Here is a 27498-nt window from a genome sequence, read left to right on the forward strand (position 1 = left end):
GATCAGGACGTCCCATCTACGCCGAAGCTTTTCAGGTAGTCCATGAATCATCCCTTTAAGGGTCCTGTTGAATCTCTCAACAAGCCCATTGCATTGTGGATGATAGGGTGTAGTGAACTTGTAGTTGACACCACATTCCTTCCACATAGCAGTTAAGTAGCTCGACATAAAGTTTGCACCTTTGTCGGAGACGACCTCCTTAGGGAAGCCCACTCTGGAGAATACTCCAACTAGGGCTCTTGCCACAACAGGTGCTGTAGTGGTCCTAAGGGGAATAGCTTCAGGATACCTGGTGGCATGATCCACTACCACCAGTATAAACTTGTGCCCTGATGCTGTTGGTGGTTCCATGGGACCGACGATGTCGATCCCCACCCGTTCAAAGGGCACCCCCACCACAGGCATTGGTATAAGGGGGGCCTTTGTCGTGCCACCTGACTTACCACTGGCTTGGCAAGTGACACAGGAGCGGCAAAACTCCTTGGTATCTTCGTTCATATGAGGCCAGTGAAAGTGTGAGACAAGCCTGTCCCACGTTTTCGTCTGGCCTAAGTGACCTGCTAAGGGAATCTCGTGGGCCAAGGTAAGTAGGAAACCACGCTGAGACAAGGGTACAACCAGCCTCCTGGTCATGCCAGGCTTGGGGTCTCTTGACTCAGTGTACAGGAGTCCATCTTCCCAGTATACCTTGTGGGTACCTGTGGCGTTCCCAGCAGCCTCAGCAGCAGCCTGCTATCTGAGGGGTTCAAGAGAAGGGCAGCTTAACTGGTCCTTCCCCAGGTCTTCCCTTGAGGGTCCCCCTGAACCCAAGAATTCAACTTGATCAAGTTCAAACTCTCTGGGCTCAGTTTCCCTCAATTCCTGTAGGTCAGCCTCCTCTGAGACTTGATCCACGACCTGGGGCAAGGGGGAAGGCGCAGCCTTAACCCTACTGCTCTTTTTCTTGGGAGGTGTCTGGTCCGTTGTTCCAGGATCCAGCACCTGTTCAGTGGGGCATTTCCTGACCTGTGACCTGGTCACAGCGAACACATGTGCTGGCAAACCTAACATTTCCATGTGAGTCCGGTGCTCCACTTCTGACCATTGTGATGACTCCAAATCATTGCCCAACAAACAATCCACTGGGAGGTCTGGACTAACTACAACCTTCTTTTGGCCAGTTACCCCTCCCCAGGAGAAAGCTACAATTGCCATACTGTGATTGGTAGTGACATTGCTTGCATTGGTCACCAGGAATTCTGTACCTGGCATGATCTGTCCAGGGTCCACAAAGTTAGGCGTCACCATGGTGGCGCTGGCACAAGTGTCCCTATAGGCCTGAGCCATCTTTCCATTTATGAAAGGCGTCTGTCTGTATTTGCCCAAGGTATTGGGACTTATGTCAGGGGACACGTCCGCGTCCCCTGTACTGACAAGGACAGCCTGAGTGAGTGGGCCAACTAAGTTGTCACGCCCCTCAGAACCCAGGGTTAACCCTACTAAACCCTTGGGAGGCGCACTACCACTGCTGACTGTACTAGGGGGCACAGGTGCCTTAGGGGCTGCAGTGGCAGGAGTCTGCCCTCCTCCTTTCTTGGTGCACTCACTAAACCAGTGAGATTTACTTTTACAGTACTGGCACCATCTTTTGGATTGGCCTTCTTTCTTCTTTTGGGGAGCCTGACCCCCACCCTCTTTGGGTTGTTGGGGACCTGTCGAAGACTTCTGGTCATTTTGTTCCCCCTTAGAATCTTTACCCTTCTGGTCTGCTTTCTTCTGACCACCTTGATTCTGGCCCTGGTTCTGTTTAACTCTCGTACGAACCCATCTGTCTGCCTTCTTTCCCAATTCTTGGGGAGAGGTCAGATCCGAGTCGACAAGATGCTGATGCAACAACTGGTTCTGACAATTGTTTAAAATTTGTTCTCTCATCATCAAATTATACAATCCTTTGTAATCAGTAACCTTACTGCCCAGCAACCAGCCCTCAAAAGCCTTAGTGGCACAATCGACAAAGTCAGACCAATCTTGAGACTGCGTTTTCTGGGTATCCCTGAACAGCACCCTGTACTGCTCAGTGGTTAGGCCGAACCATTCAACGAGTGTATTTCTCAAGACTTGGTAATCGTTCGCATCCTCCACCCTTGTGGTGAGGAGCTTGTCTCTTCCTTTACCTTCAAAGGAGAGCCACAAGATAGCTGCCCACTGACTCTGGGGAACACCTTGCACCGTGCAGGCCCTCTCCAAAGCAGTAATCCATTTGTGGATGTCGTCCCCTTGTTTAAAGGGGGGCACTATCTTACCAAGGTGTTTCGTATCGAAACTCTTTTCCCTATTGCTAGGTACATTGCTGCCACCAGTGGGGACTACCCCACTTAACTGTTGCTCTCTCGCAAAGGCAAGCCTTTCTTTGGCCAGGGCAAGTTCTTCCCTTTCGATCCTCAGATTAGCTGCCCTTTCCTTAGCTTCGTACACTCTCCGCTGAGGGGACGTCATCCCTCTTTGCGAGGAGTTGCGAGAGCCATTGGTTTGAAGGGATCTGCCAGAGTCTCTCGACAGAGATCGGGCTCGTCCATTCCCAATGTTAAGCTGACCTGATAGTAGCGCTGGGGGTCCCCCAGTACCACTATCATGTTTGCTTAAGTTGGACCTGCTTAGTCTAACTACTTCTACCTGTCCCTTATCTGCCTCATCCCCAGAGGGATCCTCATTCTCATCATCCTCCACATCTTCGTTCTCAGTTGCGAGGTGGATGAGGTCAGGATCGTCTCTGGTTCCCTCGAGGGGAGGCATGTCTCCTTCTGGATTAGAAGAGCTAAGACGGGTCTCAGCTTTTCTGGCATCATAAGTCTCCAAGAGACCAATCAGAAAGGACGTGGTGGGGTTAGACCCCTGCTTGATCTTCCGGGAGTGACACACCTGTCTTAACTCCTTGAAGCTCAGCACAGTATATCTTGAAGGGATGACCTGTGGAGGGTCAACTGACACAAGGGGAGACTCAGAGTTTCCTCCTTTGTCCGACATACTGTTTCTAGTGTGGTGTAAGTGATGCACCTACCTACACTACGTGTTTACCTACTGTTCCCTTGCTAAGAGTTGCAGCCAAGGTGTGCTAAGCCTTGAGGAGCTGCAACAGCTGGTTCAGTAGAACTCAGAGTATTCTAAGCTTTGGTTATATGTACTAACAGTACTTATGCGATCTTTCAACAAGATATTCTTAGGATACGTGTGGTAAAACAACAGCAAGCTCAAATCCCAACCGCTGCTCACCAATGTGAGAAGTTGGCCCGATATGCAGCGCTCGCTATTCTGTTTTATAATGCCATAGTAAGTGGGTTCAGTGATCATAACCCGGTGTCGCTAGTTATGAACGGCTCTCTTGGTCTAAGCAAAGGGGCCTTGATGGCCACTTTTGTGAAGGATGTAAAGAGCAAAGACCAGGGAAGGCGTCTAAAATGGTGTAAAGTTTGTCCTGAGGACTTTTTAGGTCTAATTGAACAAAAAATGGCAGTGGAACTTGTGACATGTAGGGATCTAGACATGGGGGGGAAGGAGGTAGTTACCGCTTTTGAGGCTATCTATGCTAGAGTGGAAGAAGAGCTCACAGTAAGACCAAAGAGGGGTCCTGCCCCAGCTTATGGTTGGTTTAATCATACATGCTCCAAAGCACACTCCGCTCTGTTAAAAGCGCTTAAACATTCCCCCAGAGACAAGTCACTGGTAGCTCAATTGAGGAAGAAATATGCTGAGGCGGTAAAGACTCGGAAAAAGGTCATTAAAGAAGAAGCCTGGGATTCTTTAATGGATTCTTCTACCCTCAAACAAAGTTCCAAATTCTGGTTTATAATTAATAATCCTTTATTTGCCCAATCAAGTAACATAGATCTTGAAGTAAATATTCCTGAAGCAGAGTGGCTTAAACATTTCTCTAATATATATGGGAGTAATGAAATTGTTGAGACATTTCATATGCCTTGCCACTCCGATTTGCTACCCAAATTAGATTTTAGTGTAACTGAAGTTGAGGCTGCGATAAAAGGTTCTGCTGAGACTAAAGCCCCTGGTCCGGATGGGGTTCCTTTGGATCTTTATAAATTAAATTCAGCGATGTGGGCAATGATACTAGCGAATGTTTTTAACTGTGTTCTTGTAGGGGGTTTTCCAAAAACCTGGGCATGCTCAATCATAGTCTCTATTTTTAAAAAAGGCCAAAGAAGTGACCCCAAATGCTACCGCCCTATATCCTTGTTGGATTCTTCCATGAAGGTCCTGGGTAAAGTATTGCTCGCTAGAATTAATAAGTGGTCATTGGATAATGATATCTTGTCTAATGCCCAGTACGGTTTCCGTTCAGGAAGAGGCACAGAGGACCAATGTTTAAATCTACATTTGATAATCTCAAAATATACAACGGCAACAAAAGGGTCAATTTTTGTTGCGTTTATGGACCTGTCCACGGCCTTTGATTTAGTTAACAGAGCTCGGCTGTGGTCCATGCTGCTAAAATTGGGACTTGACCCATCTCTTGTCCACTTCCTGGCTGAACTCCACAAAGACTTAAAGGCATCGATTAGAATGGACCAAGAAGGAAATCGCACAGCTTGGTTTAAATCGAGCAGGGGTGTACGGCAAGGCTGCATCCTTGCCCCCATGCTGTTCACTTTATACATAAATTCATTAGAGAAAAATCTTTTAACTGCTACTTTGGATACACCGCGTGCAGGGGATACTCGCATCCCTGTTCTCCTGCACGCGGATGATGCTGCTTTAATAGCTCAGACACATTTAGGCCTGCAGAGACTTTTAAATGCATTTAGTGAATTTATGTCCTCACTTGACTTGGTGGTAAATAATTCTAAATCCCATGTTATGGCATTTGGGGCTGTCAAAAACAATCGTTCTATTGTAATGGTGAAGTGATCACTAATGTCAAAGTTTTTACTTACCTTGGTGTAATTCTTGATACTAAGGGTAGCTGGATCCCTCAAATTACAGCCAAAACAAAAGCGGTGAGGAGCTCGGCAAATGCAATTATAAGTTTTTCAAGGAGACTTGGAGGGAAGCCGAGCGGTGCATTATTAAGCTTGTACAGGGCAAAAACACTGGCAATAGCAAGGTACGGAGCAGGTCTGTGGGGTTACGCGAAAAGTGAAACTATCCAAAGGGAGGAGAATAAGTTCCTCTGGTCTATTCTAGGGCTCCCTCAGTCGACAGCCACATTTTCAGTTCATCAGGAGCTTGGAGTAGGGTATATTACCGATATCCTTTTAATGGCACCTATTCTCTTATGGATTAGGATTTGGATCAACAACAACCTAGGTCTGAATCACAAAATACTGATGGATTGTTTAAAACTGGACAAATTTAAAGATATTGTTTGGCTATCATATATTTATAAATGTTCTCTGGAACTTGGTCGCCCCGAGATATTTTCCTCCCCTCTGGGTTTTAAAAAAAGCTGATCTAGATTGGGTCAAGCTTAACTTTTTTAAACTGAAGAGCTTGGAGAGAGAGGAATATCAACTTACAAAGCCCACGGTTAGAGCCCATTTTTTGACGATTACTTGCCTAGCTATTCAACCGTATCTTGCCATAGTAAACATCCCTTTTCACAGGTGGCTTCTGGTTAAATTTTGGTTTAATCAGATTTATACGGTTCTTTTTGACAGCCATGGTTGGTACAAGCAGGAGGATGCACCTGTGTGTAATTGTGACAATTTTTCACTGCAAGATAATATGCACCTAATGCTGTTCTGCCATTTCTACAATATGCCTAGACAGACGTATTTGGTGCCTTTATTGAAGGACAAAGCTTTTCTTCAGGCAAAACCAGCTCTCCTGTATTTACAAATGCTAGAATCACCTTTGGTTATGTTTAGCGTGGCTAACTACCTTGTTGCTGCTGTCAGGATTAGGAGGAGGTGATTGCAAATGTAATATAGGGGTCTGTACTGGAGGATGAAATGTGTTCTTTGTATCTGTAAAATTTTAGCTAATAATTACTTTTTTTAGCTGTTTTTAAACTGTGTATATATATTGCTATTGCTGTATGAATTTTTTTTTATGAAATTGAATTGCCCTTATTTAATTGATTGTAGTATGCTTTTATGATTTTTAACTAAATCGAATAAAGTGGTTTTTGACTTCAAACCCGGCGGTTCCTGCCTCTTATCTCTACAGCTGGGGGTGGCGGGTGGGGGTCCTCGGCAGCACAGGAACCACTAAAGGAGCATTGTCATGGTAATGCTCCAGCTCAACACGCCCAGCACTCTCTGAACTCAACACAAGACTAGAGTTATGGCTGTGGACAGAGCTGTGCGAAGCACTGTCATAACAGCAGGGAACAAGTTTACAGTGAGAACAAAAGTCTGAATAAAAAAAAAACAACGGCTTGTCAAAGAAACGCACATAAAAGTAGCAATTGTGCTCCTGAAATGAGGCAAAGCCTAGTGCATTAATCATTAAATATTGACAGCAGCCAGTGTCTGCCCGGGGAGCCCTCGTCGTGACCAGCAGCTGCAGGTTGTATCAGCTGGACACAAAGCGGGCGCTGGTGAGCGTGCAGCGGGCCAACATCAGGGCCGGACTGAAAACTAAAACCGGCCCTGGCAAAGTGCTCGGCCAGCCCCCTGGGGGTGCGACCGAGCTTTTTGCCCGGGCCGCTGCAAAAACGGCCCTGTAACAAAAACTGCCCCCAGGGCCCAAAACCGGCCCCCACTCCTGCGGCGCACTGGGGAATTGCCCAGTGCCCGCAACGGCCAGTCCGGGACTGGCCAACGTAAAGGAAAAAAATTTCCGACCCCTTTTTGCGGCGCCATTATTTAATGTGTACAAAAAAAAGATTTTGGACAAGCTGCGCAGCTCGTGGCACTAGTGGCGGGTGTGAAATTAAAAGTGCTGATGCCAGCGCATGGTCGTGTGCCAAGAGGCCTCTCGGTGCGGCGCTGTGCACGTCTGTTGCTTGTACAGTCTCAGACATGCTGAGAGTCTGCCCTGCACACCCCATTTCTGAGAAAATGACATACCTTCCAGAATGTCAGTTAGAGATAAGCCGAGACAGAAGGAAAGCCGGCAAGCACACTATAGTTTCAATAAACGTATGCCAACCGTGCAGCTCCAGCCACCGGGCGAGTGAGAGTTTGTTTGCCGCTACCTCCTGAGTCAATTGCCCCCGAGGCTGAGTGTGCAGCTGCTACATTTATGTGTGATTTAATTATGAATAAATTAAACTTCAATAAATAAACAGCCTTGGCTAAGAGCAGGAAGCTGCCAGATATCAAAATGCCAGCGGCAAAGAAAAAAAGTAGTCCCTAAATAAAAAGATATCAGGCGGCAGCCTAAGTTAACTGTAGTTGATCCATGCTGCTTCCTCCAGAAACCAAAGAATCGGGCACAAGCCAACAATGAGCAAGATAAGAACAGCAATGCCAGATTCCACCAATGGCAAGCGACAAAACAAAGGCAAATGCAATGGGTGGAGTTTCAGTAGTAATACTAATTACTCGATGCCTCGGCGAGGCAGCGCATGCGCTCTCTATACGAGACCTAAAAATGGCGGTGCTACGCAAGCAAGAAAACGTATGCAAGAGTTTGTTCAAGGAGCTTGGGTAGCGGCAGGAGCTGTAGTATCAGTTTGGCGATTGACAGACAGGGCACTGTGTCCACAGGTGCAGGGCATGCCGGGCGCAGTATACACAAGTGCAGGGCAGACAGGGCGCAGCATACATAGGTGCAGGGTACACAGGACACTGTGTCCATAGGTGCAGGGCATGCAGGGTGCAGTATACACAGGTGCAAGGCATGCAGGGCGCAGTATACACAAGTGCAGGGTACACAGGTGCAGGGCATGCAGGGCACAGTATATACAAGTGCAGGGCAGACAGGGCGCAGGATACACAGGTGCAGGGCTGACAGGGCACAATATCCACAGGAGCAGGGCAAACAGGGCGCAGTATACACAGGTGCAGGGCATGCAGGGCGCAGTATACACAGGTGCAGGGCAGACAGGGCACGATATCCACAGGAGCAGGGCAGGCAGGGTGCAGTATACACAGGTGCAGGGCATGCAGGGCGCAGTATACACAGGTGCAGGGCAGACAGGGCACGATATCCACAGGAGCAGGGCAGGCAGGGTGCAGTATACACAAGAGCAGGGCATGCAGGGTGCAGTATCCACAGGTGCAGGGCAGACAGGGCACAATATACACAGGTGCAGGGCAGACAGGGCGCAGTATACACAGGTGCAGGGCATGCAGGGCGCAGTATACACAGGTGCAGGGCAGACAGGGCACGATATCCACAGGAGCAGGGCAGGCAGGGCGCAATATACACAGGTGCAGGGCATGCAGGGCGCAGTATACACAGGTGCAGGACAGACAGGGCACGATATCCACAGGAGCAGGGCATACAGGGCGCAGTATACACAGGTGCAGGTAATGCAGGGTGCAGTATACACAGGTGCAGGGCAGACAGGGCACGATATCCACAGGAGCAGGGCAGGCAGGGCGCAGTATACACAGGTGCAGGGCATGCAGGGCGCAGTATACACAGGTGCAGGGCAGACAGGGCACGATATCCACAGGAGCAGGGCAGGCAGGGCGCAGTATACACAAGAGCAGGGCATGCAGGGAGCAGTATCCACAGGTGCAGGGCATGCAGGGCGCAGTATACACAAGAGCAGGGCAGACAGGACACAGTATACACAGGTGCAAGGGAGACAGGGCACAGTATCCACAGGTGCAGGGCATGCAGGGTGCAGTATACACAGGTGCAGGACAGACAGGGCGCAGTATACACAGGTACAGGGCAGACAGGGTGCAGTATACACAGGTGCAGGGCAGATAGGGCACAGTATACACAAGTGCAGGGCATGCAGGGCGCAGTATACACACGAGCAGAGCAGACAGGGCACAGTATCAACAGGTGCAGGGCATGCAGGGTGCAGTATACACAGGTGCAGGACAGACAGGGCGCAGTATACACAGGTGAAGGGCAGACAGGGCACAGTATACACAAGAGCAGGGCATACAGGGCACAGTATACACAGGTGCAGGGCAGACAGGGCACAGTATACACAGGTGCAGGAAAGACAGGGCACAGTATCCACAGGTGCAGGGCATGCAGGGCGCAGTATACACAGGTGCAGGGCAGACAGGGCACAGTATCCACAGGTGCAAGGCAGACAGGGCACTGTATCCACAGGTGCGGGGCATGCAAGGTGCAGTATACACAGGTGCAGGGCAGACAGGACGCAGGATACATAGGTGCAGGGTACACAGGGCAGTGTGTCCACAGGTGCAGGGCAGACAGGGCACAGTATCCACAGGTGCAGGGCATGCAGGGTGCAGTATACACAGGTACAAGGCAGACAGGGCGCAGTATCAACAGGAGCAAGGTAGACAGGGCACAGTATACACAGGTGCAAGGTAGACAGGGCGCAGTATACACAGGTGCAGGGCATGCAGGGTGCAGTATACACAGGTCCAGGTAGACAGAGTGCAGTATACACAGGTACAGGGCAGACATGGTGCAGTATACACAGGTACAGGGCAGACAGGGTGCAGTATACACAGGAGCAGGGCAGACAGGGCACAGTATCCATAGGTGCAGGGCAAGCAGGGTGCAGTATACACAGGTACAGGGCAGACAGGGTGCAGTATACACAGGTGCAGGGCAGACAGGGTGCAGTATACACAGGTGCAGGGCAGACAGGGTGCAGTATACACAGGTGCAGGGCATGCAGGGTGCAGTATACACAGGTGCAGGGCATGCAGGGCACAGTATACACAGGTGCAGGGCAGACAGGGCGCAGTATACATAGGTGCAAGGTACACAGGGCACTATGTCCACAAGTGCAGGGCAGACAGGGCACAGTATCCAAAGGTACAGGGCGCAGTATCCACAGGTGCAGGGCAGACAGGGCACAGTATCCACAGGTGCAGGGCAGTCAGGGCACAGTATCCAAAGGTACAGGGTGCAGTATCCACAGCTGCAGGGCAGACAGGGTACTGTATCCACAGGTGTAGGGCGGACAGGTTGCACTATGCACATGTGTAGGATAACAAAGGTGCAGAAGTAGGGCGGAAAGCATGCCGAAATTAGCAGGAGTCAAATCAGTGAAGAGTTTGGAACAGAAAATATTCACCAATGGCCGCCTTGTTGCTGACGAAAAAGGACGAAGAATATGACAGAAAAGATGCACTTGTTTAGTTCTCGCTGGTCTGCCTGGAGAAGATATAAGGTGGGCATATGTACTACTGGCAACCTCAAGGATAGAACATATTAATCTGCCCCTGGAGCACAACAATCAGCTGCTCAAAACCAGCCAGATCTGTAAGTAATGGATCAATGGAGACCCCCAAAGAGTCTGAGAGGATCATCGCTCCTGAAAAGGGCAAGCTACCCAAGTCTGACCATCCAGCTCAGTGCAGGGACCCTGCATCAAAGGGAACGGGCAGGAGTGAGCTCTATTTCTAGCATACAGCGCATTCTTGTCCTTTCCTACTGCGCTGGTGCCGTTTCATCAGCCTAGCGCCAAAGCAGGCACTCTGGTACCATGGTGCAAGGGTGTCTGTGTTGTAGGTAGGATTGTTTTTGTGCAGGAAGGGGCATCTTCCTGCGCAAAAAAACAATCAGTTTTCCTTTTTCTGTGTGCTGCACGAGAAAAAATAAAGATATTTCTCCTCGTTGCTCCTCCCCTCAGAAAGCTGCTCTTCGTGGCCTCATCATATGAGTTAAAGGTTTGCGCCGCTGTTGCATCACAAAAAGTGCAAGGGGTTCATAAATATGCCACTCCATCTCGCCTGGGCATGTAGTTGTGCATGACAGTACATGGCAGTGTGATGGTGAACAATTGTTTGTACTTACCAGCCTGCACCCCCCGGGTATTCCTGTGAGACTCTCTGGATGCAGTATGGCAAGCATCTTCTCCTCCCACGTGGTGAATGTTTTCAGTGGAAGGGGAGGGCCACCGCCAGTCCCATCAGCCAGCTCACGGTTCTTGGTCCTCTTTTTATTGAGCATGATCTTCAGGTCATGCCACCTCTTCATTACTTTGTTCCTGTTGCGCGGGGTGGTCCCTACTGCACTGACCTTCTGGACTATCCTTCCCCACATTTGAGGCTAATGGTGTCTTTTGGACCTGGTTACCAAACAAATGTGGTTCAACTCTGATTATCCCATCAGCCATGACCTTCAACTCACTCTCAGTGAATTTAGGCATTTTCTGTGATGCCATGGTGTATGATGTGGTAAGTGATTGTGGGTGCTGAAGTGTGAGTGGTGGGTGTGGTAGTGATGTGTATGGTGTGTGATGTGCAGGGGGTTAGTAGTGCAAGTGTGGTAGTGATGGTGGTGTTGGTGGTGATGTGTGCGTGCTGTGTTTTGTTGTTTTGCCTCTCCTCTTTGGTGTTTGCCCTTCACTTCTGAAGTGTTGCAAAGGATTGTGGTCAGGGAAGGGGCTGGTCTCATACTCAGCTATGTGTGTGTGTCCAAATGGCGTATTGGTGTCAGGTGTGTTTTGTGTGCTGTCCTGGGACTTGTCTTAATTTTTGCAATGTGGTGGTGTCATTGGGGTGTGTTTGTGTTTGGGTTGGATGGCATGACTAGTTTCCTGTGTGCACTTTTTTGCCTTATTGTGTTTTTTTTCATTCATCCGCCATTTCACTCACGGATCGTCCACATCGGTGGCTGTGCTGCAGCTTTTCCGCTGGCTCCCCATTAATCCCTGTGTGCGACCGCAGCAGTCATAAACCATGGAACATACTGTGGGACCATCAGGGATATCCCAATTTCCCGTGCGGTGTCTCCACTATAATGGCTGTGGGTTGGTGTTCTTCCGATGCAAATCTGACCGCCGCGGACTGGTTTTGGCCATCTCTGCAAGCAACGATTGTTTTTTCTTGGCCCCGTTCCACTGTGGTCGGTGTTTTTTGGCAGTTGATCCTAATTTGGCTGCCGATTTTTCCCCGGTGCCGGCGGATGGTTATTTTCCGCTTCCATGGCGGTCGGAGTGGTTTTCTGACCCCCATCCTAATAGACCAATAAGTTTGGTTAAGATTTCCAGACCATAGCCTTTCATGCACAACAAACATAAAATCTACATCTAGTGGAGAAAATAAGTGAACTTGGACGAAACATTACTAAAAGGCAATAGAACAGATGGCAACCTATAAAAACATGATGTCTGCTGGCTAAGACTAGGGGGTTCAGTGGAGGTGTCAATTTTGGATGCTCCGAGGATACCGTAATCACTTTAGAAAGATTCCTAGGTGCTCTGCAGGGACGTGGGAAAGGAGACAAGCAAACCTTGTGGTGTAAAGGTGAAAGACTGGAAAGGGGCTGCCTTGGAAACAATGGCTTTTAATGATGATCAGTCTGGAGCCTGGAGAGCCCTTGATTCTCACAGAGGGATGAGGCCACCGGAGAAACACAGACCTTTAATGATGATCAGTCTGGAGCCAGGTGAGCAGCCCTTGATCCTCCCAGAGGGATGAGGCCCCCGGAGAAATAGATACTTTTAATGATGATCAGTCTGGAGCCAGGCGAGCAGCCCTTGATCCCCCCAGAGGGATGAGGCCACCGGAGAAACACAGACCTTTAATGATGATCAGTCTGGAGCCAGGTGAGCAGCCCTTGATCCTCGCAGAGGGATGAGGCCACCGGAGATATACAGACTTTTAATGATGATCAGTCTGGAGCCAGGCGAGCAGCCCTTGATCCTCGCAGAGGGATGAGGCCACCGGAGAAACTCAGACTTTTAATGATGATCAGTCTGGAGCCAGGCGAGCAGCCCTTGATCCTCGCAGAGGGATGAGGACACCGGAGAAACACAGACTTTTAATGATGATCAGTCTGGAGCCAGGCGAGCAGCCCTTAATCCTCGCAGAGGGATGAGGCCACCGGAGAAACACAGACTTTTAACGATGATCAGTCTGGAGCCAGGCGAGCAGCCCTTGATCCTCGCAGAGGGATGAGGCCACCTGAGAAACACAGACTTTTAATGATGAGCAGTCTAGAGCCAGGCGAGCAGCCCTTGATCCTCGCAGAGGGATGAGGCTACCAGAGAAAGACAGACTTTTAATGATGATCAGTCTGGAGCCAGGCGAGCAGCCCTTGATCCTCGCAGAGGGATGAGGCCACCTGAGAAAGACAGACTTTTAATGATGATCAGTCTGGAGCCAGGCGAGCAGCCCTTGACCCTCGCAGAGGGATGAGGCCACCGGAGAAACACAGACTTTTAATGATGATCAGTCTGGAGCCAGGTGAGCAGCCCTTGATCCTCCCAGAGGGATGAGGCCACCGGAGAAACACAGACTTTTAATGATGATCAGTCTGGAGCCAGGTGAGCAGCCCTTGATCCTCGCAGAGGGATGAGGCCACCGGAGAAACACAGACTTTTAATGATGATCAGTCGGGAGCCAGGCGAGCAGCCCTTGATCCTCGCAGAAGGATGAGGCCACCGGAGAAACACAGACTTTTAATGATGATCAGTCTGGAGCCAGGCGAGCAGCCCTTGATCCTCGCAGAAGGATGAGGCCACCGGAGAAACACAGACTTTTAATGATGATCAGTCTGGAGCCAGGCGAGCAGCCCTGGATCCTCGCAGAAGGATGAGGACACCGGAGAAACACAGACTTTTTATGGCTATCAGTCTGGAGCCAGGCGAGCAGCCCTTGATCCTCGCAGAGGGATGAGGCCACTGGAGAAACACAGACTTTTTATGGCTATCAGTCTGGAGCCAGGCGAGCAGCCCTTGATCCTCGATTAGGAGTGGACTTCCTTGGAAAACAAATGCTATTGGACGGTGGGTGGTTGGAGAGTCGCATCAGTAGCTTCATGCCTGAGGGAGTTGGTAACACTCAGACTGCTGCTCAGACGGGGCCCACACTCTCTAATGCAGTGTTACGTGGCTGTAGGATAAGCCTGATGTCTTGGGCCGAGAGCGATGACTATGTTCCCGCTATCATTAAGAGTGATGCCAATATCCATTGCGGTGTAGAGTTTGATGACCATGCTCCCCACGTCATTGGTCAGAAGCCAGGTTTTCCTCTCCCTGATCACGGATATACACAATTTGGGAATTAGTGGGTGTTGGACTTGGCCCCTCTGGCAGGTTCACCCCTGAAAGTTTTGCTTTTAATGGTGACCTAGTGGTAGTGATTTTTGGCTTCTGCGCAATTTCACTGTGTCCCAGTTGAAAGTGCGTGCGTACTCTGAGTGCATGTAGTGAGGTTGGCCTGCCCTCCCATATGAATGCATGGGGAATGTATGTGTCCATGTTAGTTCCTGATGTTTGGGGAGTGCAGGCTTGAGTTTGGTATGTGCGGACTCATGTGATTGAATGCTGTGCGATGATGTGTGCGGCATGATTGTGTCTAGTGAGGAAGTGCCACTTCTAGAAGTTGGCATGTTTGTGTAATTTGTGTCTGGCTTGTGATTGGCTGGAGCTGGCTGGTGGCCTGGCTCCATGAGTCATGATGGGTCTGCCACGGTGGTGAATGTTGAGATTAGCGTGAGTGATGTGAGGGAGGAGCACACCTGGGACCTGAATAGGGCTGGGCTTTCCCCACACAATGTTGGCTCGGCCCCCTGTGGTGCGTCTAATGTCCCTAGCCTGGCCAGTGAAAGGAAAGGGTAGCTGAGGAAAACAGAGTGCTCCAAAACCAGCTGCAACTGGTTTTTCCCCCACCCTGCACCCTGAGACAAAGGGATTAAGTGTATAAAAAGAGGCTGTGACCTCTTACAAGAGGTTCTCTCCTTGAATCCTTTCCTGAGGGGGGCTGCTGCTGCTGGGCGCCAGGAGAACCGCCACTGGGGGATTTCCTTCCTGCCTAGGAGGAACCTGTGAGCTGGATCCTGGGCCCAGCCTTGCCCCCCCCCCCACCTCCTGAAGGACTTTGTTGCTAGACTTTTGGGCCACTAGCGCCTGGGAGCGCTTTATTTGGCAATAGCGCTTTAGAGCGCTTTATTTTGCACTAGCGCCTGGGAGCGCTTTATTTGGCCCCTAGCGCTTGAGAGCGCTTTATTTTGCACTAGCGCCTGGGAGCACTTTTTTTTGCTACTAAGCGCTTGGGAGCGCTTTCTTGTTACCCTCGCAGGAGTCCACCCTGCAGGTTTGGCCGCTTTGGATATTTAAAACCTCCCAAGCGGCTGCCCACGTCGCATATTTTTCCTCTATTTTATTATTAGAATGGATGCCCACCCCGTGTTGAGCCCGTGAAGATACAGCACTGTGCCTCGCTGTGATTGGTCAGGGTTCCCGCCGCATCATCCTGGGGCCGCGCAGGGATTGGTCTGACCTCGAGGGCTTCCCCACGCGCACCCAGGAAACAGCATGACCCGGAAGTTCTGTGGGCCCGGCAGGAAGCGGACGGGAGACCACCCCACACTCCTGCCCTGTGAGGAAGCAACAGAGAAGCCAGCGTCCCCCCCCCCCGGGCTCCCAGAAGTGAGAGAGAGCCCTGGGGAGCGAGCGAGGATAGCGGAGGGAGAGAGCCCCGAGGAGTGGGAGCTCTTCTGCCGCCGCCGCAGGAAAGACCCGGTGAGTGTGCATCTGCACGGGGGAGAGGGGGGCGTCGGGGCACATTGCCTGTGCCCACCCCCCCAGTGTTGTGAGCTGATCTTGGGGGCAGTTTCTGGTTGCATAGAGCAGCCCCAGGTGACAGTGGGCCCCTCCAACATCATTGGGGACATTTGCCCATTATAGAGCATACAATCCCAGGGGCCTTTCTGTTTTAGAGCCCCCAAGGCTCCACCTGCAAGAGGGCATTGGTGTTTAGAGCCCGCAAGGCTCAAGGGGCATTTTGGTGTTCGAGCTGAGATGCTCAAGGCGGCATATTTGTTCTACGAGCCCTGAGAGGCTCTTGAGTGCCACAATTATTCTCGAGTCCCCCGAGAGGGACTCCGACTTCCGTGGGCATTCTTCTGTCGTAGTAGAGCGGCCCCGGAAGGCACAGGGCCACTCCCACTTGCCCCACAGTTGTTGTCAAGCCCTACGAGGCTCACAGGGACAAGATTGCTTTTGGCCAGGGCCTACGAGGCTCCACCGTGTTGGCCACATCATCCCTACAGCTGCCCAGCACGTAGTGGGCAGCTGCTTCGTTTAGGCCCCCCTGACATTTGGGACACAGGGCGTCCTAGCCCCAGAGAAGCCAGTTGGCCTGGGGACAGTTTATGAGTTTATGCCTATGTGATTTCTGCGCAATTGTTCTTTGCTGCACCTTTGAATGTGTTTTTAATGTGTCATGTGATTTTCTCTTCACCGCTGAATGTATGTTTATGCATCATGTGTTTTGTTTTCATGCCTACACCTCTAAATGTATAGTGATACTTAGGTGGTTGTTCTTCCTAGTGCAGGTGTTGCTAGTGAGGTCCTGGGTTGGTTCCCTGCATAAAATTCTCCTAAGGTGGTTAGGGTTGCGTAGGTGGTACTTACCTCTTACCAGTGATTACTGGTTGTGTGCTCTATTTCCTATTTTGTGCTACAGTAATTATTATTCCTACAGAGTGCTAATTCCTACAAGTATTCTAGGACTAAAAGTGCCTTTTCCTGACAGTGGTCCACGGGGCCCTGTCCTGTACATATCCCCTGTAAATTCTGCCCGTGCCTGTTGGCACATTGTTATCTAATGTGTTTGCTACAATACAAAGGCTATTTTCATACATAACCTTGAGTGGAGTTTCCTTTGTGGTGGGCCTTGGGTGTTGTTGCTGGGTGCACGCGCAAACGCTTAACTCACATTGCCTCCGAGTTTAGCCTTACTGCTCGTGTCACGTTACCAAGGGGGTGAGCAGGGGTTATCTTGGCGTGTGATTCCCTTGCCCTGATGTAAGAGTGGTGGTCTCTGACTGGTTTTGGCCCGAGCCTTGGCTAGCCGAGGATCCCATTTCCAACAGTGGGTCACTTTCTTGGTTTGATTTTGGTTCCTGACCTGTCTGCAATGCTCCAACCATCTCTCTTCCCCTCGTCTTCAATTTCTCAATCTGTGTCTTGTGGCTATCAATAGCCAACTTTTGGGATTATAACAAGGATATTAGATATACTTGCTGCTGCTCAGACCTCCAGATTTTTAATCAGCATCTATCACACCCATACTCTGAACTGGGAATCTTTTCAGCAGTGCTACACTCCCTGTTGTTCTCACTCCATCGTGTACTATTCGTGTATCCCCCCCTGGGGCAGTCAGTCCCTAAGGACAGCCTTGGAGATCCCTAGAGTGTGTTACAACCACAGTGGTTTTTGCCACCTTTCTTGAGAATTACCTGCAACAAATGTCTAGTCTTTGGATATCTTAGTATTATAACAATGTTTATTTGAGATCAAATCCATAAAACACAGCCAGAGTACATAGTGTAAATAATCAAACATGCATTTAATTTAACAAAAAACTATAAAATCAAAATTCATCAACACGCATCATAGTCCTAGGCACAGCAGGACTAGGTCATGAAACCATTTTAAAACCAATAAACTCAGCGAAAAATGAAAATACTTTGGAATTGCTAAAATCTTGCTACTTGTGGGTAAAATGTCTTCTATACGATCCACACAGAGGTGAAAGATTTGTCCAGACTATGAGGATGAGACCGTCTATACATGCCACTCTCTGAGGGTCGTTTTTCACACAAAATGCCACCCCACTTTTTTTTGGTTAGCTCTTAGTTATAAGCAACACATCAACCTTAGTTAGATATGTTAGGTATATTTATTTTTACCTTTTCTTTCAAATCTTTTTTCGAAAAATTCTTAGATTACATCTGCATGTGCATGTGTGTAAGGGAAAAAAAGAACACTGTTTCAGTGTCGATTCCCAGGGCCTCATTTTATTATTCCGCTTCTAATCTCCTATATTTAAAGTCCATGTTACCTTAATTGTAGCCGTGGTTATCCTATGTCTGGTTCTGGGTCTTTTGAGCTGCAGTCTAAAGGACATTAAAAAATCCCATTTAGAGCCAAACTCAAGAAGTGACCGTAGGGCGAGTACTGAAACAGTGTTCTTTTTTTCCCTTACACACATGCAGATAGAAGTGACAAGGCCCTGAGGAGAACCCATAACTGCTGTATGGAGTTCGAAACGCGTCGGCAAGAAAGGAGATAAAAACTTAACAATACCAATAATAACTGACTCGTAGAATTAATGTGTCGTGATATCTCCTTTTTAACTGTGACTTTGTCTACTACTGTTCCTGATATTCCGAATTACTGATGGTTAATGAGGCTAGAAATTGTGACTTGCCTTTTGGAACAGTCTGAATTAGATATAGATGCTTTGTTGTGTATAGTGAATGTATTTTGATGTAATGATGTTTTCTTTTCTTGGTAAATGTTGTGTTTAAGTTGATGTACATATATGTTATATTTGTTGTGTTCTCTCTCTGACATGTAATCTAAGAATTTTTCGAAAAAAGATTTGAAAGAAAAGGTAAAAATAAATATACCTAACATATCTAACTAAGGTTGATGTGTTGCTTATAACTAAGAGCTAACCAAAAAAAAGTGGGGTGGCATTTTGTGTGAAAAACGTATATATAAGGTCCAGCCTTTCCCACAGCCCAAGGACCAAACTCCTTTACACTAAAAAGTTGAGGGCGGGTGCATACTCGCGAGAGTAGAACACGGGCATTGTAAGTTGAGCCCTAACTACTTATCATAATAATCGCGGGGGGATCCTGAGGTCCTCCCGAGCTAATGGCAGAGAAAGACACTTTGTCCTTCTCGGAAGCACACATTCAGAACCTATGTGCCTCATCCGCTTTTGATAACATCATTCTGAGCACCTCCGCTCAACAACAGAACGAGTCGGATAAACTTATTAGACTTAAGAAAAAACATATCCGGACAGAGCTCCACGGACACTTTCTCCTGAAACACCTCAGGGGTGGGACCATCCCATGGGGTCTTCAGGTTAAAAACGTCCCTGTGATATTTACGGAGGATAGCGAATACAAACAAGGTTTTAGTTGTATAAACACCAAATGTAGCCAGGACCTGATGGTCCATACCATTGAAACAGCCCAGAGACTTTGTGTCAAGGAACTAGAAGAAATTAAGGTTCTCACAAAGAGTCTTCAGGAAAGCCCGGCGGTCACTGATGCAAAGACACTGCTTGAAAAAATTGAAAAAGACATCCAAACCTTTAGAGACATTACCATCAATTCTAAATCTGCACAATACGAGAGGGACTCAAAAGCTTTCACACTAGAAAGGGCCTACCCATTCCTCAAGGAGGATTATTACACTCAGACAGAGTCACGTGGAGCCCTATACAACTTTCAGGGACGATCGAGAAACCGATTTAAACCCTTCTCTGACACATCCTCCTCCTCAAACTCATCAGGACCAGAGGAAAGAGGGAATAATCCAAACAAGAAGGGGCCTTTTTTAGAGAAAGGCCAACAGGCCAAAACCCGGTTCAAACCCCAGTGGGAAATGCGCACTCGGAGAAACTTTTACAAATCCTAGCACCCACACCATCGACAATAGTGAACCTTTCCACGAAAGTACTGACTAGGGACGAGGAATCTGTCCTCAACGTAGGTTTGAAATTTGTTCCCAGCCAGCGAACTGACTTTACGAGACTCAAACTAGAAACCATTGCCTTCGGCAGAAAAATTCACCTACGAGCCTTTTTTGCAAACAAACCACCTGTTCTTGACGCGGAAGTAACAGGTCTGAGGAATAAATCTACCTTCATTCCTTACCAAAATATCCCCAAGCAGGTTGTGGCGTTTGAACAGATCATGCTATCATCAATTAATAAATTAGAGAAGAGCAAAAAATATGTCAAACCAAACATCACTAAAGGCCAACGTACAGCCATCAAAAGTCTTAAAGATGACCCGTCGGTCGTCATCAAGCCCGCGGATAAAGGCGGAGCAGTGGTTATCTGGTCTAAGGATAAATATCTCAAGGAAGGGGCTACACAGGTGAATAATGTCGAGTGGTACAGAGAACTCCCTGAGGACCCAGTCCGGGCCATTCAGGGACAAATCTGTGAAATAATAAAGAGTGGTGTGGAGGATGGATTTGTGGGGCAGAAAGAAAGTGAGTTCTTGATAAAGAAATTTCCAAGAACGCCCATTTTATATTTTTTACCTAAAATCCACAAGAACCCGGAGGAGCCCCCAGGACGACCAATCGTCTCCGGGTGTGAGTCTTGTTTGGAGTCACTTTCGAAATATATTGACTTCTTTCTGAAGCCCTTTGTGGGTGGTGTAAAATCATATTTGAAGGACACCACCGACTTCCTACTAAAAATTGAGGGAATGCAATTTGACCCAATGACGGAATTGATGGTGACAATGGACGTCACGTCCTTGTACACCCAAATTCCTCAAGATGAGGCACTAGAAGTACTGGAACTATACCTTGAGAAGAGGGATAGGCGCCATCAGGTCCCCACCTCGTTTATCCTGCAATTAGCTGAAATAACGCTAAAAAAGAACTACTTCAGGTTTAATGACCGATTTTACATGCAGATCAAAGGTACGGCCATGGGCTGTCCGTATGCGCCGGAGATGGCCATACTCTACATGGCGGAGTATGAGAATAGATTTATCTACTCCAACAATCCCTTCAGCAAACACATTAAACAATGGTTGAGATACATCGACGACGTGTGGCTCCTGTGGCAGGGGAGCCACACGGAGTTGGTGGACTTCCATTTGTGGGTCAATAGCAGGCACCGTGACATCAAGTTCTCATTGGAGTCCAGTAATGAGAAGATGACATTTCTAGACCTTGAAATAAAGTGCACGGATGGGGAGTTGAAGTCTTCCCTTTTTCGAAAAAAGACGGACAAAAATACGATCCTTCACCATCGAAGTGCACACCCGAGAAGCCTGAGGGATAACCTGCCGTACGGGCAATTGCTTCGGATTCGAAGGAATTGTTCGGAGGTAACTGAATATGAGAAACACGCAACCAGGTTTTGCGAAGAGATGAAGAATCGAGGGTATCCCAAAAAACTGCTAAGTAATACTAAGAAGAGGGCACACCAAACCCCTCGGGAGTGCTTACTTGAGAGAAAGGTGAAACAAGACATGGACAGGTTAGTATGTGTGACAACTTTTGGACCAGACACACACAGAGTAAGACAAATGGTCTTGAAAAACTGGCACCTGTTAGAGGAACTTGAATGCTCGTTTCCGCGACCGTTGTTCACCTACAAGAAAAATAAGAGCATCGGCCAAAGTGTAATTAGAGCGGATGTACTAACTCCCAAGCCAAAAAGTGATCTACTCTCAATATAGGGCATGAAGCCAATTGAAGGGCACCACAAGTGTGGAAATTGCATATCGTGTGATTCCACAATTGAAGGGTCTGAGTTTGAACACAGGGGAGTAAAATGCAAAAACACCAGTTTCTCGAATTGCAAGACACGAAACGTGGTCTATGCTATCATTTGTGCCTGCCAGAAGATGTACATAGGTAAAACGACACAACAGGTCAACAGCCGGATCACCCAGCATAGGTCAAGAATCAAAAAGAGGGTCGTGAGCGCTCCAATGGTCCAACATTTCTTGGATTCTAACCACAGTGAAATGGACTTTAAATGGACTGTATTGTGCACAATTGTGCCAACAGGTAACAAAGGTCCGATTGACATTGAAGACACACTCCTTAGAAAAGAGGCATACCTGATTCTGAAATTTAATAGTACGCAAAACGGATTAAACACTCTCTCTGAGGTGTCTAGATTGTAGTGGAAGAATTGTGTGGGGCTCCACGGGGGTTTGATAGTCCCCCTTGACTGAAGGGTACAGTATTGGGGAGGCCAAGTGGAACAGCTATGTTGCCGAAACGTGTAGGGCTAGTCCACAGGTATTCGCGTACTCTCAACTAATAAACTACAAATCCCAGAAATCCTACGGTCATGAGACCATCATAAGTAACCAGGCAACCTGGCCGCCGCCCTCCACAGTGAACGAAGCATTAGTGAAAGCAAGCTGTACAGAGCAAGGTGAGCCGTAAGAGGGTTTGAGCCTGTGCACGTAGGACTGGTCCATGTAATGGGGAACTAATACGCACTCCGGTCTATCTTTCAAACAGTGTATGATACCGGAGGACAACACGAGAGTAATTACGCGGTACACTCAACCAGAGTCCGCAGGACCGTGTGCAAAAAGTTGATCATGGAGTGAGTCGCCCCCGAAGCCCGCGGTGCACCAAACGAGGTAGGAATGTTACAACAATCCACCTTACATGGCTGAGATGTGACATGAGCCCAGTAGTAGTAACCCCCTCCTTGTCCTCCCCCAGGTCAAAAAGCATCACCGTGCCATAGGGAGACGCCCATACACGGACCTAAAAGACAGTTTAAGGTACGTTCTGCAGTGTTTTTGCAAGAAGTGACTGTAGGGCGAGTATTGAGTTTGGCTCTAAATGGGATTTTTTAATGTCCTTTAGACTGCAGCTCAAAAGACCCAGAAGCAGACATAGGATAACCACGGCTACAATTAAGGTAACATGGACTTTAAATGTAGGAGATTAGAAGCGGAATAATAAAATGAGGCCCTGGGAATCGACACTGAAACAGTGTTCTTTTTTTCCCTTACACACATGCAGATAGAAGTGACAAGGCCCTGAGGAGAACCCATAACTGCTGTATGGAGTTCGAAACGCGTCGGCAAGAAAGGAGATAAAAACTTAACAATACCAATAATCACTGACTCGTAGAATTAATGTGTCGTGATATCTCCTTTTTAACTGTGACTTTGTCTACTACTGTTCCTGCTATTCCGAATCACTGATGGTTAATGAGGCTAGAAATTGTGACTTGCCTTTTGGAACAGTCTGAATTAGATATAGATGCTTTGTTGTGTATAGTGAATGTATTTTGATGTAATGATGTTTTCTTTTCTTGGTAAATGTTGTGTTTAAGTTGATGTACATATATGTTATATTTGTTGTGTTCTCTCTCTGACATGTAATCTAAGAATTTTTCGAAAAAAGATTTGAAAGAAAAGGTAAAAATAAATATACCTAACATATCTAACTAAGGTTGATGTGTTGCTTATAACTAAGAGCTAACCAAAAAAAAGTGGGGTGGCATTTTGTGTGAAAAACGTATATATAAGGTCCAGCCTTTCCCACAGCCCAAGGACCTAACTCCTTTACACTAAAAACTCTCTGAAGGTCGTCAGGGCTCCTAAGTGTTGCCCAACCCCCCCAGCTGGAGGCACATCTATAATATTATCAGTGTCTGAACTCCAGCCAGGACTGCAGACTCATCTGCTGCCCCCCTCGGTACTACAGAGATGTTCTAAGCATCCTTCGTAGCCTCAAATCTCAGTGTCAAACATGTTTGTGTTCATATGGAGCAGCGGTCATTGAAAGCTTCTTCTAAATTGTAACTTTACTGGACACTTGTATGTAGTGTTCAGGAATACAGCGCTGCTTGACTGTGTGATGCCGAAATGATAACAAAGGACATGTGCAGGGGGAGACGTCCATTTCAGACAAGATGGCTGACAACCACTGACTGAGGCCGAGTGAACACGAGCCAAGAAGCACACTCACGTGAATGCTGATGCTCCTAGTCTGATGTCACTGATGAGAGCCCTGAGCACCGACCTTCACGGGGAACAGAGAGTGTACTGACCCATGCAGGCCCCAGAGTGGGGGCCCTCTCACCCAACTGCATGTGCACCACCCCCTGCTAGATGCCTTTTGTTCACGTTCATGGATGCAGCAATCACAAGACAAGAGCCAAGAATCTGCTGCAAGGTCCAGGTAGGACCACAACCAACATCCAACATCCCAACATCCCAACATCCCAACATCCCACATCCCACATCCCACATTTCACATCCCACATCCCACATCCCACATCCCACATCCCACATCCTAGATTCCACATTCCACATTCCACATCCGACATCCAACATCCAACATCCCACATCCATCATCCCAAATCCAACATCCCACATCCCACATCCAACATCCCACATCCCGCATCGTACATCCTACATCCCACATCCCACATCCTAAATCCCACATCCCACATCCAACATCCAACATCCCACATCCAATATCCCACATCCCACATCCCACATCCAACATCCCACATCCCACATCCCACATCCAACATCCCACATCCCACATCCCACATCCCACATCCCACATCCAACATCCAACATCCCACATCCAACATCCCACATCCAACATCCCACATCCCACATCCAACATCCCACATCCAACATCCCACATCCCACATCCATTTTGTTGCAAAGTAACCCTAGCAGGTTTTACACTACATAAAAGTGGTTTGTTTTGATTTATACTCTTTATTTTACCTGGACGAGGAAGTGATCAATTGATACACACTCGCAAATCCTGAAGTGGACAAGATGTCATACAACCACTACTGAACCACGTGACAATACCCAGTCAAGTATGGGAAATAGAAACCATTTTTAGGGCCTGCGAGAATTTTCTCTCCATGCAAAGTATTCAATGATATTAGTGAACTATCACACAAAGTACTTTGTGAGAATGTCTGTAGGGAAGGGGACTTCCGAAGTGCTCGTATCATTTCTGAGAAATTGTTTTAATTGAAAAGGGGATTCCTAGGAACATAGTGCTGGGTGATGGAAGACAGCTGTATTGACAGAGAACTGGGGACAAGTATGAAAGAATGGCTTTGTAGAGACCTCAATCGAAGTGTCTGGTTGAGAGTAAACCCAAATGAGAAGGGAAAGTTCCGCGATCGAGAGCGAAAAGGGAATCTTGAGAAGCCTCTGTACCAGGATAGACCCCTTTGGTGTCACTGAAGAGCAGAGAGCCGGTCCCTAAGGAATCACTGATAGGATGTGCCTGTCAAGGATCAAAGCATCATCAAGGAATGACTCAGACATGCATCCTATGGGGACATTAGTCTGTTTCATTCTTGGGTTTCTGGTGCTACAAATCCTCATGCAAGACAAACATGTGGAGGGCAGAGTCTGTGCTCATAGTCGATAAATATAGAGGAAATCAGAAAATGCAGATGTTACAGAAAATCCCCCCCCTGTTTCTTACTCGATCCTCTGCAGCCGGGTGTCTGTGTGCTTCAGGGTGTCACGGATCCGGGTCGCACCAGCGTCACCCAGTTCATTCCTATTCAAGATCAGTTCCAGAAAAGAGCGGTTGGAGCGAAGGGCAGCAGCCAGAGGTGCACAGGAAGCACTGGTTAACCCACAGTAATAGAGGCTAAGAAGGCACAAGAAAGAGAAAGAGAGATGATTAAAACATTAACAATTCTAAGGATGTATTACTTAAAGTATTCAAAACAAGATAAAAATAACCACAACAGCAGCTGTCATGGCCCAGCACTCTCAGATCTGAGGTGCACAAGAAACATTTTAACTCCTCCCACTGTCACGTGGCTGGTCTGTCAGGGGCTGTAAAGCTTTCTCCTCTAGTAGAGAGAATAGTAAGTGAATCAGGTCCATTGCAAAGACATCCTCCTTGTTACACCCCTGGGTACAGTACGGATGCTTGGTGTTATAGTACTGGGTCTCAGAGGGCAGCCCACCCAGGTACAGTACAGATGCTTGCTGTTATAGTACTGGATCTCAGAGGGCGGCCCATCCAGGTCCAGTATGGATGCTTGGTGTTATAGTACTGGGTCTCAGAGGGCAGCCCACCCAGGTACAGTATGGATGCTTGGTGTTATAGTACTGGGTCTCACAGGGCAGCCCACCCAGGTAGAGTACGGATGCTTGGTGTTATAGTACTGGGTCACAGAGGGCAGCCCACCCAGGTACAGTACGAATGACTGGTGTACACACACAGGGTCTCACAGAGGGCAGCCTACCCAGAGACACGTAAACATAACGAACCACAAGACACATGACAAAAATCAATAAATAAAGGGTTTCTTATCCCAGAGCTTGGAACAGCACATGGCTATCGACGCTGCTAGAAACACAAGGTCAACCATGGGCTCAACCCCTGTGCCCAGCTCTACGTCATATGTGGGAGGGCATATTAATGTGTCACTGTAAAGTCCTGTGTGTGGGTGAACACAATTGTAGTTTCAAATTCCACAGACTGTGACTGCCCAAGATTGCCATGTGTGAGAGCGGTGAGTGAAGGATGGAAGCAGGAACTCAGTCATACATCTCCCTTGGTGGGAGGGGCTAAGAAAGATTAAAGGTGATCACATTTCATCAGTAATGTTAATCACATGTATGTGGGTGATATGTACATATCTGCAGCTACAATCATGGGCAGCTCCTGTACACACATTAGGCCTGTCGCTATATTTCATGAAGTGTAGTCACTTTTAGTCTGGCATCTGTGTTGGAAGGTAATAGGTACTTGTGTAACATATGTTCAGCAGCCTTTGATCCTGATGGAGTAAGTACATACAGTGTTATCTTTGAGGATCCCCCTGTGGTGGCATCAAGCGTCACTGTTCTCCCACGTTGCCTGAAGATGCTTTATTTGGGAATGGTCTCTGTTCGCCTCATTGTGCTCTGTAAACATACAGTGCAGTCTCATGACTGGTGGTCTTGTTGGACCAGGAGGGGCATCCAAATTGCTACCCTCACAGAATGGAAGGCTAAAGCCTTCACCAGGAGTTAAGCAGCACGAGTGGGGTGGTGGCAGCATTCAGTGTACTGATTAGTAGTAGTAAACAGGACCTTTTAATCCTACGTCACTGGAGTGAGGCCTACAGGCTCAGTCAACTTTTGAAAGTTCTGCAGTTGTTTGCTTAACTCACCCATGGCCTACATCAGGTAGATGTGGAGTGCTCCGCAGCGCAGGAGTTGTTGTGTAGTTCCTATATATTCCTATACAGAATCTGCACGTTTGGATAACATAAAATTAGGTTTGGTGGCGGACTGGTTTTGAGCACCCCCACCGAGCATGTTAGCCTGTTTGCATTAGCTAGCTCACAGTGCCACTAGACTCTTCACTTAATGGGGAGAGAATAGTTTCTGGCAACCATAGAACATGACAACCCTGATCCTGCAGAATCGTGGGAACAATGTTCTACCTTTCGCTCAGTCACTCGTGCTCACTTATTCAGTCTCAGAGAGTTACACAAAAAAAACTGTTGGGCGGGTTACAATAAGAATAATTGCACAGTTGTTCTTCTAGTGTAAAATAGATGTGCTGCAACAACCGTTAGACAGTAGCAGATATATATGATTAGCAGTACAGTGAATTTAAAAGGATAGTATAGTTCTACCATCTTGCAATTATCACACATACATATATGAATATAAAATGCAGGATAAAAGAAAGACTATGATGCCCATCTAGATGTACCTAAGTGTACCTAGCATGGGAGTAGGTGTAAAGCCAAGAATCCCTATAAGTTTAGTCTAACCCCATTACCTGAAGCAAGAGAGTGTGGGAGAACATCCCAGTCTTGGGCTGGACACCACGCAAGGGATGTGTTAGAACACTGTCAGCTGGAGCTTCTGCACGCAGGAGCCTCAGTGTCTTTGGTCAGGTTGTTGGCCTGGAAGTCTCAGTTCCCTCTAGTTAACACTAGCAAGAGGTGCTGTATTTATATTGAAAGT

General features: G+C 47.9%; 1 protein-coding gene across 1 annotated transcript in view; it reads right to left on the reverse strand.

The window, feature by feature from the left end:
* LOC147659051 (NACHT, LRR and PYD domains-containing protein 12-like) overlaps positions 1 to 27498 on the reverse strand; it is a 487072-nt gene that overhangs the window by 117649 nt on the left and 341925 nt on the right. Inside the window, exon 14 of the mRNA XM_086952007.1 lies at positions 25001 to 25171. Within this exon, the coding sequence (XP_086808133.1) occupies positions 25001 to 25171 (171 nt within the window). The remainder of the gene's footprint in view (positions 1 to 25000; positions 25172 to 27498) is intronic.

The sequence above is a fragment of the Lissotriton vulgaris genome, unplaced genomic scaffold (assembly GCF_964263255.1).
Source record: "Lissotriton vulgaris unplaced genomic scaffold, aLisVul1.2 SCAFFOLD_787, whole genome shotgun sequence".
Lineage (NCBI taxonomy): Eukaryota > Metazoa > Chordata > Amphibia > Caudata > Salamandridae > Lissotriton > Lissotriton vulgaris.